The sequence below is a fragment of the Urocampus carinirostris genome, chromosome 15, assembly GCF_059441175.1.
Source record: "Urocampus carinirostris isolate Australia breed hairy pipefish chromosome 15, RoL_Ucar_1.0, whole genome shotgun sequence".
Classification (NCBI taxonomy): Eukaryota; Metazoa; Chordata; class Actinopteri; order Syngnathiformes; family Syngnathidae; genus Urocampus; species Urocampus carinirostris.
This window is the reverse complement of record NC_142363.1, coordinates 37,733,189-37,745,506: the sequence shown is the minus strand read 5'-3', so window position 1 is coordinate 37,745,506 and position 12,318 is coordinate 37,733,189. Positions and strand designations below refer to the sequence as shown.

General features: G+C 43.9%; 2 protein-coding genes across 4 annotated transcripts in view; both read right to left on the bottom strand.

The window, feature by feature from the left end:
* pacs2 (phosphofurin acidic cluster sorting protein 2) overlaps positions 1 to 3,699 on the bottom strand; it is a 33,034-nt gene extending 29,335 nt beyond the window's left edge. For all 3 annotated transcript variants that reach the window (XM_088355259.1, XM_088355262.1, XM_088355261.1), the window contains exon 1: positions 3,410 to 3,699. In XM_088355259.1, coding sequence (XP_088211385.1) covers positions 3,410 to 3,534 — 125 coding nt within the window. In that variant the 5' untranslated portion in view covers positions 3,535 to 3,699. The remainder of the gene's footprint in view (positions 1 to 3,409) is intronic.
* A 1,622-nt stretch (positions 3,700 to 5,321) lies between these two features.
* On the bottom strand, positions 5,322 to 10,649 carry srsf5a (serine and arginine rich splicing factor 5a). The gene is made up of 8 exons (XM_088355263.1): positions 10,486 to 10,649; positions 9,561 to 9,689; positions 9,346 to 9,416; positions 9,133 to 9,273; positions 8,959 to 9,028; positions 7,210 to 7,283; positions 7,035 to 7,139; positions 5,322 to 5,877 (listed from the first exon to the last, which is right to left on the bottom strand). The coding sequence occupies exons 2-8, from the start codon at positions 9,684 to 9,686 to the stop codon at positions 5,532 to 5,534; spliced, it is 933 nt and encodes a 310-aa protein (XP_088211389.1). The 5' UTR covers positions 9,687 to 9,689; positions 10,486 to 10,649; the 3' UTR covers positions 5,322 to 5,531.
* Between the last annotated feature and the right edge of the window lie 1,669 nt (positions 10,650 to 12,318).

The window sequence follows — 12,318 nt, the reverse complement described above, 5'->3', positions numbered from 1 at the left end:
GATTTGTTTATATCAATATCTAACTGTATGTTTATGTTTATTTTATATAAAAAATATTCTTAGTTATAACGACCATTTTTGTAAATATGTTGTCATCGTTATTTTTAGATTTTTCATATAATTTAATATTCATATCTGTTACATTTGTTTCATATATTCATCCATATTTTATTTATATTTTTGTAGATTTTTATATCATACTTTTTTTATTTTTTTTACAGATAATAAAATCTTTTTTTAACATTTTATTTTTATTTGTTAATATTTAATACAATATTCATATCTATTTTTCATACTTTTGAAAAATGTGTTATATTTTGTAATATAACTTAGACATATTCATATTTATTATTTCATATTTTGTCAAATATGTTTTATAAATATATTTCTGTGATATTATTTCATATATTGATATATATATATATATATATATATATATATATAATTTTATTATACGTCCATTTTTGTCATATCTATTTTTTATTCATATATGTTTTATTTTAAAAGATTTATGTTTGTATATTTTATCTTTTTTTCAATTTTTAATACATGTATATAAATTATATTTATGAAGACTTTTTTTCATAAACGATTTCTAATTTCTATACATTTTTTATATTTGTTTTTATATTTTATAGCTTCAATTTCATATCAAATAGAACCAATTTATTGATAAACACACCAAAAATATCTCTACATTTTTTAATGGTATAAATAGGACTCCTACTGCAATTCACTCCATGACCTGCAAGGGGCGCTGCAGGACGAGCAGTATAGACAACACGTGCGTGGCGGCGCCGGCGGCCATGTTGGCAGGAGAAAAACAATAAACGTCCATAAATAACGCCAGAAATCAAAATCACCGCGATAAAGAAAAGTTGATTTCTCGGAGTGCTCGGACAGGAAGTCGCCGCTCGAGCGTAAAAATAAAAGTCGATCGGGAACAATTTTGTAAAAAGGCGCTTTGGAGCCAAACTCTCATTAGCGAGAGTGCCGCTAATCCGCTAACGCCATAAATTTCGCCTTCGGGATCCTCCAAATACGTTTTTAATACGTCCTTAAACGCCAATAAAGAGAAGTGCCAGCGTGCGGAAAACGCTAAACGTTAGCGTGTTAGCGCCGCGACGGAAAAGGAATGCGAGGGAAACGGCGTCGGCCAATCGGATGAAGCCTCGTGATCGCGTCGTCCTCGTGACCGGGGGTCTCGAACTCATTTGTGTTCGGGGGCCGCATGCTCGGAAACGCATCCTCACGGGGGCTGCGCTAGAAGATTGAAGAAGAGAGAACAAGGAAAAAGGACAGTAAGGTGTGAGAGAGAGAGACAGAGAAGAGAGAGAATGAAAAAGACAAGAAAAAAGAGTGATAGAGAGTGAGAGAAATGAGAGAAAGAAAAGGAAGAGAGAGACAGAGAGGGGGGAGAGAGAGACAGAGAACGAAAAGAGCAAGAAAAAGAGTGAGAGAGAGTGAGAGAAATGAGAGAAAAAGAAGGGAGAGAGAGAGGAGAGAGTGGAGAGAGAGAGAGAAAGAGAGAGAGACATGATAAAGATAATGATAAAAAGAAAGAGAGATCGTGAAAGGAAGAGCGAAGGAGAAATAAAGAGAAAAAGAAAAAGTGAATGAAAAAGAGAGAAAGAAAGACAGAGAACGAAAGACATAGAACAAAAGAGACAAAAAAGAGAGGTCGTGAAAGGAAAAGCGAAGGAGAAATAAAGAGCAAAAGAAAAAGTGATAGAGTAAGAGAGAAAGAAAGACAGAGAACAAAAGAGACAAGAAAAAGAGATAGATAAATAAAAAAATAGAAGGAGGAATAGAGCGCAAGAGAAAAAGAGAGAAAGAGAGTGAAAGAGAAAAGGAGAACGAGAGAAGAGAGAGGAAGAGCAAGAGAAAAAGCTGTCCTACAGAAAGAGCAAAAAGTAGAGAAAGTGTAGAAAGAGGGGGAGAAAAATAGAGTAAGAAAGGGAAAATAATAAAGCTAAAGAAAAAGAAATATTAAGAAGGAGTCTAAACAGGACCACAAACGATGATCATCAACTCATGAAGGAAATAGGATTCTTAGGTTTTCTTGACCTAACTACAAAACAACTTCCCTCCCTTACTCGGGTCCGCCCTGGACCACCCCTGAGTCTAATGGCGATCGGGGTAAAGATGATCAACTCGCGGAGGAAATCCCGTTCGGATTTTCGCTTTCCCTCACCTAAACAACGATATCATAGGCTACACCGCACCCCCTCACAGTTTTACCCAAAACGTCCACGCCTGAGTCTATTGATGACCAGGGTGAAGACCATCAACTCTTATTTTTGTTTTTCTGGACCTTCATGACAATTGTCGCTTCTCCTTCACTTCGCCCGACGTTCCTTACTTGGATCGGCAACGAGGCCGACTTGACGGGTCTTGTCCACCCCTGAGTCTGATGATGACCACTCCTGTAGCGGAGCTTTTCTTGACCCGAAGCGTAAAATGATTTTGCCCACCCATCTGGTGTCAGTCATCCCCCCCACACCTCCAACTTCTCCAGAATTGTCCACTCCTGAATCTGATGATGAGCAACCAGAATCTTATTGGTGCTTTTTCTGACCTATTAAACGACTTTATTGACTCCCCCGCCTCCGCCTGACTTGACCACCCCTGAGTCTGTTCATAACCAAGGCGAAGGTGAGGAACTCATGGGGGAAATCATCTACTTATTTTTGTTGTTTTGTAGGACCACCCCCCTGCCTCCTCGTTTTAATCAGTAGCCCCCCTCCACCCAACTGGACCAGAATGAAACACCCCTGAGTGTCATGATGACCAAGGTGAAGATTTTTCATTCACAGGGAACATTTTTTTTTTAATTTAATTTGAAATGACTTTGTGGGGCAGCACGGCGGCGCAGTGGTTAGCGGGTGCGCAGCGCAGTTCTGAGGTCGTGAGATCAAAACCTCCTGTGTGGAGTTTGCATGGTCTCTCCGTCCTTGCGCGGGTTTCCTCCCACATTTCCAAAACATGCACGTCAGGTGAATTGGCCGGTCCAAATTGTCCCTAGGTGTGAAGGAGAGAGTGACGTGTCTGTCTCTGTGTCCCCTGCCTACTGCTTGAAGACAGCTGGGATGGGCTCCGGCACCCCCGCGACCCTACTGAGGAGAAGCGGTGCAGATCATGGATGGATGAAATGACTTTGTGCCCCACCCTCCTTACTTATCCCGACTTAACCGGAATCGAGCACCCCCGATGACCCAGCGGAAGGTGATCAGAAATTCACATTGGATTTTGCCTTCTAATGAAAGGATCGATGATGGAGAAGCGCATCGTCCTCTCCCACCGCCTCATTTGAATGGAGACTTTTGGAGTCCGAGGTGAAAGAGCCCGGCCCCACCTTCAAGGGAGGGTCCTCGTGTCATCGCCCACCGAGCCTTCGAGCGGCTCCTACCTGGGGATGCAGTTTGGCGGCGAGCCGTCGATCTCCCAAGCCGCGAAGAGATTCATGGGCAGCGGTCTGTCGGGAGCTCCCCCGGGGGCGCCGCCGACGCCTCTCTCCGCCGTGGCCGCCGCCATGGCCTCGCCGGCTCCCGCCTTTCCCTCGATGGACGGACGCCGGGCTCGCCGGTCGGCTTCTGGGTTCGCCGGTGCTCCCTCGTTCGTCTCCGAGTGGACGTGCACGTGGCCCGAGAGGGTCGGGAGCGCGCACGCCGGAAGGGAGGGGCGGCGCTCCAACTGCTTTTGAATCCTCACTTTCGACGTCTTATTTTGAAGAGAACGCCACCCCTGAAAAATAAAAGCCGTGACTTCCTCGCGCGCGTCTGCGAAACTGAAAATAGAATGAATTTTCGTTGTGTGTTCTCGTTCATCTTTTTAAACAAGTCCCCCCCCCCCCCTTGTTAGGGTTTAAAGGGACAGTGTGTATTGATAAGTGCCTCCCAGTAGTACAAAAATGCTTTCTGTGATCAAATGGATTGAAATCCTGGGTCAAAATATTTATTGAAAAATCATAGGTCGGGGAATGTTTTTTTTTGACATATTGGAATCCCTACTTAGGTCGCCGCAATGTTTGCCTGGAATCTCAGATATTGCACACTGGGGCTTCAACAAAATAGTATGGAAAAATGCCATATTTCCATTCCACCCTACTCTCAAAGAAACGATTCCTTCTCTCTGGATACAAAATAATTGACATAGGCGCTCTCCAGTGGACGCCGCAAGTACTACAATCCCATGAAATGAAATCTTCACCATATGATGAGCGAAGTTGGTCTGGAAAGTTGATTTTATTCTCAGGGATGAGCTCATATGAATCCAAACGTGCAAAAAATAAACTACAGAGACTTGTGCCCAAAACGCATCATTTTTTTGTTAAAATGTCATCGTCGATATTGCCAAATACACCATAGGCAGAAAATACAAAGCAGATGAAATGACTTCCTCTTCACGTGCAAACATCCCAATAATAAAACAGAGATACAAATGATTAGGTCAAAAATTAAAGGGAAAGTGTGTACATCTTTGTGGTAACTAATGGTCTCAGTTAAAAAAGAGAATACTAGCTAAAATAGATGAAATATGAAAAATAGATTTTTTTTTTGACACGTTGGAATCCCCAAATTGGTCTGGGAACTTGTTGCTATGTTGTGTTCTGCGGCGGTTTTTGTTGGCATTAGACAATACAGTGCCCTCTAGAGGCCAGATATGACTAACAGGGGCTTCTTAAGTATATATGTCATCTTCCTCTAGTTTGGCGTCCCGCTGCGTCCAATAATGTCATTTTTTTCACCTAAAGAGTTTTTTTTTTAAAAGCTCATTTGATAGTCGAGTATTGACCTGGAGATACTGTTTTGCGCAAATAACGTAACAAAAGGTACTTTTGGGCTTTGATGAGGTTTATCATTCCTGCACCAAATACACAATATTTGTTTAAAAAAGGTTTCTAACTTTTTTTATAGACATATTCAAGCTATTTAACTTACAAAAGCAATGTATAACACATTTGCTTTGTTCATTTTTGTCACGATCCCATCTATAATTATGAAGCCAAAGTCAATTCTTCTTCAGTTGTATTTTCCTTCATTTAATGCATTGTCTATCGCAAAAACCAAAACCAACAACACAGAAACATTTTTATCACCATACTTCCCAAACCAACAATGACAGTCAGACATTTTAGATTACCGGTAAGATGCCGATGAGTGTCCGCACTCAGATTCGCTTTGACAATATGTGGAATCCACGGCTACGATGTCAAGCGTTTACAAGTATGCCACCCAAAATTCAAGCACCCCTCAAACCTTGAAAACACATTCAAGTCCGAACATTCCATTGAAAAAGATTTAAAGAACCGATGGCAGGACTCGGTGGAGGAAATCTTTATTGGGTCACACAACCAAAAACGTGAGCGACGCCATTGACAAAAATCAACGAGCGGCGAGCCGGACTTTCGTTTCCAGAGAAACCGTCCGAGGGCGCCCGTCGCGATTAGAAAACCAAACGAGATCTGAAAAGGATTAAGATAGACAAAACTAAAAAGCCAAGCGTCCACGCCAGGCGGAATCCGCCCCTTCTCAATGCTTGCTCTCGGCCGAGCGAGAGCGCGAACGGGACCCGGATCGGGAACGGGACGGCCCGTCGTTCGCCGGGACGGGCGAGCGAGAGCGGGGCGACCGGGAGCGGGATTTGGAACGAGACTTGGAACGGGATTTGGAGCGAGATTTGGAGCGGGACTTGGAGCGGGATTTGGAACGAGACTTGGAGCGAGAGGGCGTCCGGGATTTGGAGCGAGAGGCGCCCGCCGTCTTCTTTTGGGGCGTCCTGCTGGGCGTCCGGGAACGGCTCCTGGAGCGGTTTCGGCTCCGGCTGCGGGAACGACTGCGGGAATAGCTCCGGGAGCGAGAACGGCTACGGCTGCGCCTGCAAATAAAGGGACGGCCGCCCGTTAAGACCAGGGGTGGGAAAAGTACGGCCCCTGGGCTTTACCGGCTCATGACAATGCATAGAATAGGAAATAAAGCACTAATTCAAATGTTTTGGGGTGCCAACGTTGCCCAATATACAAAACTAAATATCTCATTTTATGCGTAAAACAGAGACCAGATACATTTTTTTTGCTTTCATTCCCCCCAAAAATCTGTAGAAATACTGTACTACGAAAATAGCAGTGAGACAAAAATACAACAGTAATATTACAACAGAAATACTAAAAAATATATATATAGTTCCATTACTAAAATACTACAGACTACAAAAAAGAATGAATAATTCTACTTAAATATTACAAATATACCACTAAAGACATACCACGGGAGAAATACGACAAAACATATGACAATAATTCTACAAAAATACCAGCTCGGTGATTTAGGGGGTAGGGCGCACGCCTCAAGACTGGGAGGTTGCTGGTTCAAGCCTCAACTGAGTCATACCTAAGACGGTTAGCTTAGTGAAGGGGCTGGGAATCCCCTCCTCTGTATTCATCTCCCAGAAAGAATCACCTCCCACTAGGGGTTATGGCTTCGGTATAGAAATATACACAATTCTATAAAAATACTAGAGAAATACAAAAATCCGACTACATAAATAACATCAATAATTCTACTTGTGGTTTAGTGTGAAATCGGGAATAATGTGTTGAATTCATACAAGTCTCAGAATAATTCACAGAAAATTAAAACACAAGTTAAAGATGATAGATTGGATGATTAAACATTAATATTGATGTTTTTTGCCTTCCCCCAAGATTCAATATCTTTTGTTTATCAACTGTGCTTTTGTTTAAAAAAAAGGAAAAGAAAACTAAAATAGAATTTATTTCCTCTACAGTCTATTCAATTTGTGGAAACTCATGCAGACTGGAAAGTGATACCATCGGAAAATGTTATCTGATAATATTGGAATGTATTTGTTAGCTTTCAGTAAATTATACATTATTTTCAAAATGATGCAAAATCCGACCCATGTGGGATTTGGCCCTTTACGTTCCTTTGATTTTGACACCCCGTACTTATTCCCTTCCAGATTGTATGCCGGGAATGACGTTTTCAAAGAACGTAAATGGGGTTTCAGCTCACCCACGATTGTCTTCAAAGATCTTAATCTTGCGTCCGTTCAGTTCACTGCCGTCCAGCTTGGAGATGGCGTTCTTCAAATCGCTCCGGGACGCGAACTCCACGACTCTGCGGCAAAAGCCCAAAAGAGATGAGTCAGCCGACATTGTACCGGGACGGCGTCTCGGCTCACACTCACCCTTCGTTTTTGTTGGGTCTGTGCGCATCGACAAAGGTCACCTCGCCGGCTTTTCTCATCAGGTCTTTGAGGTCCTGCGCGAGAGCAGGAGTTAGAACGAGGGCGGCCGCCAAAAACAAAACTTTTTGGAGGAGACGAACGAGCACAACAACAAAAGGCACAACGGACTAGGCTAGTGTGCGGACTTGACACAATAATAAGTCAACTGTTAGAGGTTATTATCAAATGGCAGACATTTCAATTTAAAGGGCACTTTTTCCACTGCGTAATGCTCTCCAATCATAGAACAAATCCAAACAAAATTGCGTGGTAATTAACGACAATAGAAACTCATTCGTTTAACTAGGAGATCAAATAATCGACCCTTCACTTGGCCTGGTGCCGCAGGGGTCTATGGCATCTGGAGCCAGCCCCACGCAGTGGAAATAGGCAGCCCAATCTTTTCAGGGACTTTTAATGATCGAAGATAGTTTTGGGGTTTGGGGTAGATGACCAATCGTCTTGAGCGACTGCCAGATGAGTGACAGCACAGGAGGATTTTGAGGTTTTTGTAAATTGCGTCTTATTGAAAAACTTTCGTACGGTTCAAGGGTGGGCAAAATATTGCGACGCGAATCCGCACCGCCGAGCATCATCTCGGCCGACGCGTCTGTGTCACTTGGGAGTGTATGACCGTAGCGGTCGGGAGTTATCGGTCATTTAAATCCAAAAAAGCAATATTGAGGTTTTCAATCCGTATACAATGTCATAACTCGGAATGTAACTTTAGGTGCAATTTCAGGGTTTAAAAAACAAAAAAAAACTTTTAACCTGGTAAAAGTTTAACTCTGGGGAACAGGTCCTAAAAAGATTAGCATCATTTGAATACAATTTGTTCATCAACATGTCCCTGGACAAATTATTTAGGTGGATCATTTTTTGGGCTATCTCAGCTTTTTTGAGGGGGCTGACAAAAAAAAAAGGGGGAAATTGTTTGAGGGAACCCGTCGAGAAAAGGGTTTGCCCACCCCTGACGGGGCCGCAACAAAAAGACAAAAATCACATGAGTTGTAATGCTACTTACCGTGACCATTACCAGGAAGACATTAGCATAGCGCCACGTGTCCAAATAGCAAATGGGAACCAACGCAGTGTTAAGCCCTCGAGAAACGACCTGGACCTCCAGGCCTCCACAAGTACGGAACCACCAGAGAGCGAGTAGTAGCGGCGGGAAGGGGGTAGGGGGGCAATCAAGGCCCCGTCACAGCAACAGAAATACAGCCCAAAGAGGGCGGGTGGGCGTTCGGCTCTCGGCCCTCCCGCAGATTTGCGTTACAGCCGTCGGGGACGCCAGCCCACAGAACCTCCAGACCGGCTTACGGACCTCCTAAGGCTACCGTATCCTGCGCTAGACCACTTTCGCCCGCTACCGGGGCCCAGGCCAGACTTTAGACCGCCGGCAACTGCGTGTGAGGAGAGGCACCAAATGGACACTATTCAGAACACAACCGGGAGAGAGAGGGCGCGCGTCGTCACACTAGCTTACCATGCTAGGCTGATTATTACACTAGCCTTACAAAAAACAGCTGCGTTTATTCTCCCTCTCTCCCTTCAAAAACAAAAGTGCATTGTTGGCCAATTGGTTAAGGGGGCAAATATTGACTTGGCCCCGTGGCTAATGTGCAGCGTCAATTTGGAAAAATGCTTTCTTTGCAGAAGAGCTAAAAGAATATTCGGCGAGAGTGCAAAAAAGGGCTCGGGGGGCCTTACCTGCCAGCTGATGCGGGACGACAGGTTCTCCACGATCAACCGGTGTTCTGTGCGCACCGGGGGCCCGTATCTGCAGACATTAGACACGAAGATAGCTCATTTATTCTGCCTATGTCGAACCCGAAGTTACGTCACAATAATTTCCCGTGTATACACCGGATATCTGTCTCGTACCTGGAGCCGCTATTGCGAGATTGGCGATAACCACTAAAGCCTCCCATCCGGGAGCCGCCGCCGCCTCCTCCTCCTCCGCCCCCTCCGCCGCTGGCGCCGCCTCCCCTCCCTCTCCTGGAGCGAGCGTGCTCGATGGTGACCCTGCGAGGACGCGGCGGTGACAAAGTCAAAATACGTGGCAGAGAAAACAAACTCTGGACTTCGACGCCTCACCTTTCGCTACACAGTTCCTTGCCGTTTAATTCATACACGGCGTCGTCTGCGTCCCTGTAATCGTCAAACTCCTGGGGCGGGGGGAAGAAAAAACAAACAAGTTAAACGTCTTGATTATTACAACTATTTACTGAACGAACTGAAACCAGAAGAATTCTCTTTAAAAAGAAGCAAAAAACCCAAAATCTTAAACGAGAAGGACAAGTCATACTGACCACAAAACCAAATCCATTCTTCAAGTTGATTTCGCGGATGCGTCCAAATCCTTTGAAAAACTTCTCCACATCTCTCTCCCTGGCGTGGGGGCTCAGGCGGCCGATAAATATTCGACTACCACTCATGATCTGTCACAAAACGCAAGAATGAATCACTATTACGGTCCCAAACAAGCATACAAGACTGAAAATGTATTTGACCTCTTCATAGAAAAATACTTCTTTGCTCAATGTAATCTGAAAACTGTGCCATCTAACAGAGTCACGCATTATATATACACACACCAAATCAATCCTGCAACTTTGAATGTCTTTTTGTCGTTTTTAAAATTGGCATTATCTTCGCGCCACCAAAAGCATTGCAGATTTCAAAACAAGAAGAACTGGTCTTAAACAGGATTTCTATAATAAGGACAAAATACCGTAGGATGGAAAATGCAGTTGATGGGATTAAAGTTGGAGTGATACTTACTTGTATTAAGTTTTTTTAGATCTAAAATGACTTCTGTTTTGGTGAATTAACACGTTAACCTTGCCAATCGTGCCTTTTTGCAACCAATAATAGCAAATAATTCTTCTTTTAAATATCAAATTTGGAATGGAGTCGGAGTCAAAGTCCAAGGTAACGCAAAGCATTGAAGGCCCCAAAGAAGCGTCAACTACGACGACGTCAAGACCTTAGACATCAAAGCTGGACTATAAATTAACATTTAAATGAGTTCTGGTACAGAGGGACGACAAATATAGAATATATTTGTTTTCTGTGACTTTTAAAGCGAATCATTAATGTCTCGCGTTAGCCAGGGAGTGCTAACATATGCTAAGTAGCGCCTGGCATGGATACGTTAAACACAACATTTGAATTTTAATTGGTAGCAAAATATCAGACCTTATGTGTTTCGGTGTGTTTTGGTAAAATTCTCACCTGAAATTCAACTTTTGTGAGAAAAAAAAGAAGTTAAGTGACCTCTTCGCCGTCTGCTTCTCCTCGTTGCCGACTCAAAATGGCGGACGGTCCACTGGGCGTCAACGGTGCCCTGGTGACGTAACTCAACACCGCAGCGGCAAACATTAACTGATGTCCAGAAATATGATTGGCTGGCCAATATTATACTGAGATACCATTGGCTGAAGCGTCCGGTTGAGATACGCCTACTGGAGCGAAGCCGGAAAAGCAAGCCATTCGGTACCAATCGTGAGATTATTTTAAAATGACTTCCCAAACATATTCTTAATATAGCATATTACATTTTTGACTAACGTGATTGATTATTCAAAACATGTTTGACCCCCCCCCCTAAAACAAAAAACCCTCCCACGTCACAGAAGGGCGTGTCGTGCAGCGAAATATTATAAGAAAACCACTAGAGGGAGCTCGCTCACGCTTGTTTTGACATTTGCATTTCTAAAGTATAAACTGAAGTGATGACTATGTTGTTACTTTGTTATTAAGGTGACTAAGGTGACAATGTGAGACTCAACGGTCCTAGCTGGATCCACCTGCCTCAGGTGTGATCAGACCATACCTGTCAAGCTGTACGTTTTTTCGTAGCAAACGAAGCGAGCGTTCGATGCTACTGTGCGCATGCGTCTGCCGCCTGGGGTTTTCCCATCATGCATCATTCCGAAATAAAAAATATGGTGTACGATTATTTTGTATTTCGTACAGGAAAATACGACTGTTTGTACGGGCATGGAGCCCTGGAGGTTGACAGGTATGAGGTAAGAGACGCCAAAGCAAGGACAAGTCACAGCAACCGAGCGGGTCAGCTCAAAGTCTTCTAATATCTGATAGGAATAATCTAACACAACTACAGGTACATTATCATACCATTCCCATTACGTTGTTATTATCAGGTTAATTCTTGGAAGTATGGTAAAATAGACTCAGTAAATTACAAAAAAAAACATCACATCATAGGCGCCGCCGCGAACGACAGCCTTTTCAGCAGCTCTGTGTTTTTTCGCTCTTTTTGTGATTTAGGGTTTTTAAGTGTCCGCTTCTATCTTCGGTCTTTTTCATTCCGTTTGACAACGACACTTTGGATGACTTTCGATCGTATGGTTATGGGTTTCAACGCACAAAAATGTGTTTATTCGAGGAATCGACTCCTTGCCCTTAAGAATTCTCGTGCCGGCGTGATGAGGGGACCCTATCGTGGATGCAGAGCCGGAGCTAGCTAAGCAGCTATCGGCGTTATAAGTCTTTGGTACGGAAACGTGGCTCACGTCTAGCATCCCGGACGTTAAGAGCTACCAAGCTTCAGCGCTGTTAGGGCAGACAGAGATACAAAAGCCTGTGGGAAGCGGAGACGAGGCGGACTCGCTATCTAGGTGAACACGAGGTGATGTCACCCTGGGCACAAAGACTTCCATCTGCCGCAGGGACGATGAACTTTTGGCCTAGCGTGTGACGACATCCACTCCGCTGTTGCTAAACGGCAACACAGCACCCCGAGGCCATCCTGTTCATCTGTTAATAAACAACAAAAGGATACTGCTGGAAATGTGAATTTCCCTACGGGGATGAATAAAGTATCTATCTATCTATTTTACGAGAATATCACAATGACCCAGCACTGTTGAGCTCTTTTCATAACAAGGCCGTGGGCACCTCATCTGTTCGGGGACACCACATCGGAGACCCCTGGTGTATTATCTGTTGATGCCCTTGGAATATCCGTTGCAGCCTGGTCATCCTGGAAGGGGGACGACCTCATGTGGGGTCCCTTCTTCATTTTCCTCATGCTGAGGTTTT